At 41.5% G+C, this 5,355-nt stretch overlaps 1 protein-coding gene across 1 annotated transcript; it reads left to right on the top strand.

Annotated features, from left to right (window-relative positions):
* The first annotated feature begins 3,247 nt into the window (after positions 1-3,247).
* Positions 3,248-4,150, top strand: LOC129250141 (uncharacterized). Its single transcript, XM_054889782.1, has one exon. The coding sequence runs from the start codon at positions 3,248-3,250 to the stop codon at positions 4,148-4,150; it is 903 nt and encodes a 300-aa protein (XP_054745757.1).
* Positions 4,151-5,355: the final 1,205 nt, after the last annotated feature.

Below are 5,355 nucleotides of genomic sequence, written 5' to 3'. Positions count from 1 at the left end.
TCGTCGGCTTCGCAGTTTCCTGCAATGTCACTGTGACCAGGTACCCAAATTATCTTAATATCGAAGAATTCTGATGCAATCGAGAGTGAGACCAGGCATTCCCTGACCAGCTTCGAGTGCACCATAAAAGAGCCTAGAGCCCTAATGGCCGCTTGGCTATCGGAGTAAATATTTACCTTTTTTGCAGTTATTACGCAAGTAAGTAGCCAGTCAGCTGCTTCTTTAATTGCGGCCACCTCTGCTTGGAACACACTACAGTGATCCGGTAGCCTGAATTTGATTTTGATGGGGAACTCTTTGCAGAATACTCCTCCTCCAACCCTACCATCCAGCCTCGAGCCATCCGTGAACAGGTTAACGAGGCCCTGTCCCCAGGTGTTGCCCCCGCTCCACTCCTCCCTTGGTGGAATATAGGTGGAAAAAGTTCCGCTTGGACTTAGCGAAGGCACACACTGGTCCGTCGACGAGGGGATGAACTCAAAGTTTCTGAGGATGCTTGAGTGCCCATATGTGAGGTTGAGCTTATAGCCCAAGCCCCTCAGTCTGATTGCGGTACGAGCAGCGGCAGTTCTGCCTGCGATGTCTATAGGTACCACATTTAACATTACATTAAGCGCCAGAGTAGGAGTAGTTCGAAGCGCCCCACTGATCCCAATGAGAGCAGACCTCTGGACTCTCTCTAGCTTTTTGACTGATGTCGTCCTCTCCAGTGAGTTCCACCAGACAGTGACTCCATATAACAAAATTGGCTTTATTATGGTGTTGTAGAGCCAGAATACAACTCTGGGCGAAAGGCCCCACCTTTTGCCAATTGCGCCTTTGCACCCATACAAGGCGATTGTTGCCTTCCTTACTCTCTCCTCAATGTTGGGCTTCCACGTCAGCTTGCTGTCAAGGATTAGACCTAGGTACTTCACCTTATCAGAAAGCACCAGCGGATCGCCCCCCATCGAGGGGAGTTGAGCTCTGGGTATCTTATATTTCCTCGTAAATAGGACGAGCTCCGTCTTAAGAGGAGTTTACTAAAGTTTACTAAATTTGCTAAACTTTTTCCGATCCAAAACAAATCTTCCATCCATTTGCGAATGAAACTAACTGTTGCATTACATTACTTTACAGTGCCACGGGCTCTGGTCATGGACAACGAGCGCGGCTTCTTAACCCCGCTTGTGCTAAACTACATCAGGTCTCTAGGAATAGAAATATACCAAACGCCGACGCAGCGAAGTGAAGCCAACGGTCAGGTGGAGAGATTACACTCTACTTTGATTGAAATATATCGCTGCCTCCGCGTTGAGCTCCCTAGACTAACACCTGATGAGCGCGTTGCTATAACTGTAGACAGATATAATAATACAGTACATTCAGTGATAAAACGAAAGCCCGCTGATGTTTTTCTCAACAGGACTGCTAGGATAAATTATCAAGGATTGGCAAATTTTAGGGAACGAACTAATGAGGACATAAAGGCTCTTTTAATGCACGAGCAAGAAAGCAGGAATGCAAGAACTAATAAAACTCGCTCGCCCCCTCGCAATTTTGACAGCGGTGATGAATTGTTCATCGCCAACAAGCAAATAAAAAGCAAACAAAAGCCGCTTTACAAGAAAGAGGCTATAGCCGAAAACAGAAATGTTACTATTGTCACAGAAAGTGGAAAAAAGTTCCACAAAACAGACATAAAAAATGTCTAACAAGTAAAGATATTGTTTAAAGAATATGAAATTAGCATTGGTCAAGAGGCAAAAAAAAAAAAAAAAACTTATGCATAGCTCCCTAAGCCCCAGTGGTCTGGGTACAAATTAAATTTTGTATTCGATCTGTCGCATTGGTTCAACTCCAGTTTTCTCGGCGGTCGAGGCGATATCAATCGAAGTGGTTCAATTCCTCCTTGGGACTATTGGCTTTAATTGTCGTGAAGCTACTCGTGCCATGAGTAGGCCATTTGCAATTATAAACGCTTATGGCTAAAAGGGATTAACACGAGCCTTCCTTCAGCTGGGTTTACGCCTAAGTCGCAATGCAAATAACGAAATAATGAAATAAAAGGTTAAATACCAAAACAAAAAATAAGAGAAAGTCTAATTCTCAACAGTACAAGCAAAATTTGCTTGTATAGAAGCATAAACCTTTGAGGTAATGAATGAGCCAAAATATAATGGCAAAATTCTAGCCTCATTAGAAGCAAAAAAAAAAAAAAAAATAAGGGAAACTTACTAATATTTTCTAACAAAATCAATTATAACTAAAAAACTAACTGTCAGTAAATTCCACTGTTCACATCACTTCTGGGTCCTCACGGATTTCCGATAACCCTTACCCTCCCGGACTCCACTCACTAGTAATAGTATTAGAAATTTAAGCTCTTATTATTAAGTTGAATTGTCATTGAATGGAAAACATATTTTTGAATTTAATAACTGTATAACTCCAGTAAATTTCAAGTAACTATAAGTAAATTCAATATCAATTACATTTTGTTTAAGCGATATGTACATTTAAATTTCTCCTTGTCGTAACTTCAAAAAAAAAAAAACATGTAAAATTTATTTAAGGAAAATATTAGTGTCGTAGGCTATGCTCAATATATAAAACAGAAAACTGTTTACGATATCCTATTTAAGCTATTTTGGAAAAAAGATTAGAATTAAGATGATACTCTGTAATTCAATTTGTAGAATCTGCCTCTGTGCAACCGCACAAGCATATGTCGTAGTCAACGTAGATTCACCTATTCTAACTGTCCGTGATGGATACGGCTGGATAATCAATGGACACTTCAAACTGGTCCACATCATCGACTTAATGCGCTACGAGAAAATTGTAAATCGGTTACAATACCAAACTGCCAGCATGAAAGGGACGAATTCAGTCACAGAAGTCCTTAACTATCAGCTACAAAAAGTTCGAAAACAACTGGAAGACCTGAAGGGACCTGCAGCTAAAAGACCGAAGCGTTCAATTAACTGGATTGGGTCAGCTTGGAAGTGGATTGCTGGCTCACCTGATGTTTTAGACTGGGATGAAGTCCTGCGAAGCCAAAACGAATTAATAGTCAACAATAACCAACAGTATAAGGTAAACTCTGAAATTTTCAAAAAAACTGAAGAGTTATTACAGGTTGTGAATGGTATTACAACAACTACGAAGGACATCCTGGGACGTACCCGCCAGGCTGAGGTTTCACAGGAGCACAAATTGATGATTCTCAAGGAATGACGTCAGTGAACTCGTACGGGCATGTCAAATGGCCAAAGCAGGCGTAGTGAACAGCAACCTTTTGAACAAGGAGGAAATAAATAGTCTAATAAGCGAAATTGAGTTCCTTCCGTACAGTAACGTCGTTAAAGCCATCGAATATAGCGAACCATCAATCTACTCGAATGGCACACTTCTCCTTTACGTGCTGTCAATGCCGAAGGTGGATCAAACGGGGTTTAATCACTTAATCACACGATCTGTTTTGAAGGATGGCCATCGAGTTGACCTGAAGTACAGGACGATACTGATGAATAAGCAACTGACATACGGCATAAAAAATAGCTGTCTCCACCTAGCCACAGCCATGGTATGCAAACAGGAAGCCCTAGATTTGTTGGCCGAAGAGGAATGTCTACCACGTCTCCTAAAGGGTGGACAAACCAGTTGCCGCTACGAGATCGGTATGGATACTACTATAGAGGTGCTCAAGGAGGACACTATATTCCTAGATAACTTCAACGGCAGTATATGGTCAGGTGGAATACCCAAACATCTATCTGGCTCTTATATCCTGCAGATGGAAAACGAGACTATTACGATAAACAACCAATCCTACTGGAGTACGAGCAGCTCAGGCGTGCAAGTGCTTCCACCCGTGCTGTCCACCATAACGAATAGAAGCCTGGCGCTGAATCTCAATCTCGTCCATGAAATGACCTCCGGAAACATACGACTTTTGGGGCAGTTGAAAGATAAGACTAACTGGTTTGCAATGTCTGAAGCCCTTGGCCTTGTTTTGTTGATGGTGTTCGTTTTGCTGATTTGGAGGAAGCTAACAGGAGGAGCAAAATTTCCCGAGGTTAAATTGTCTATACTGCATCGGAATCCTCGTCATTCAAATGAGAAGGACGCCCCTGCAAATAAGGATCTGCGGGACGCAGACTTTTAGAGGGGGAAGAGTTAACACGCTGCAGTCGCATTTACAGCGACGCTCCCACGGCTGCGCGCTACACGTGCCGCAGTGTCAGCATATTTTTATTTCACAATTACCTGCAATAGAACATTCCAACGATCGGTTGCAACACACGCGTTGCATAAGTGACCAAGCCGGCATGCGGCAATGCGACACTCCTGCCAAGGCCGTGGCGAATAGCATACGCATTAGAATAAAGGTGTCAGCACTATTGTGAAATGATACTCATATTGTACCTGTGGGAAGTCAAGGTAAAGGTTGGTCTCAGACGTATCAAACAACAACTGCATCGTCGCTGTTGTAATGATAGGTGTAAAGGAAGCGGCGGTCACCTCAAGCGGACAGTCGAGTTCGGGACGGGCTACTCATCATTACCTAATACTTAATTTCTTATTATATTATAAGCTAGTGAATTTAGAATTTGATTAAATTGTAACTTATAAAAAAACAAGTGTTTCTTTACTGGGCAGCTGGCCCATTATTTTTTTCAGTGCTACGGACAGGAAGTCCGTTTCTTATATGTATAGAATAAATAAAGGTTGTGTGGGATACAAAAGATTTTCTGGAAAGAACGTGTCCTCAAGTCGTCCGGTAATATCTGCCGTTCATTGTGCGATTCGCTCCACTCGGCCGGCTTAGACGACACGTCACAAAATTCGCTGTATCTCCGAAAATAATTCGAATTTTGAAAAGTCAGTTGAAGGGTATATTTTTGAAGGTCTAAACTTTGAAAATATGTAAAAAAAATCGATTTTTTTTCAAATTTCTAGACCAGAATACCCCTTAAAAGAAAATTTACGTTTCTTGGTTATGTTATTGAAAACCACAAACTGAAATTTATACCCAATTTTTCCGTTATTGTCAAACCTCTAACCGACATAACTTAGGAAAATGGTTCGTTTAAGATGGGGTATCATTAAGAACAACCGTTTAATTTGGTAAAAAAGGCATTGGTTGAAAACCCTGTCCTAGGCATATATAATGAGCAATATGAAACAGAATTACATACTGATGCTTCAATAGATGAGTTTGGGGCTGTTTTATTGCAAAAATCACCAGATGACGGTCAGCTTTACCCAATATATTTTATGGGCAAAAAGACGACGGAAGCTCAAAGAAAGTTCACAAGGCACGAACTTGAAATATTTGCTGTGGTGGAGACATTAACAAAATTCAGAGTT

This window comes from Anastrepha obliqua, chromosome 6 (genome assembly GCF_027943255.1).
Source record: "Anastrepha obliqua isolate idAnaObli1 chromosome 6, idAnaObli1_1.0, whole genome shotgun sequence".
NCBI classification, from domain to species: Eukaryota; Metazoa; Arthropoda; class Insecta; order Diptera; family Tephritidae; genus Anastrepha; species Anastrepha obliqua.
This window is presented reverse-complemented; position numbering and strand designations above follow the sequence as displayed.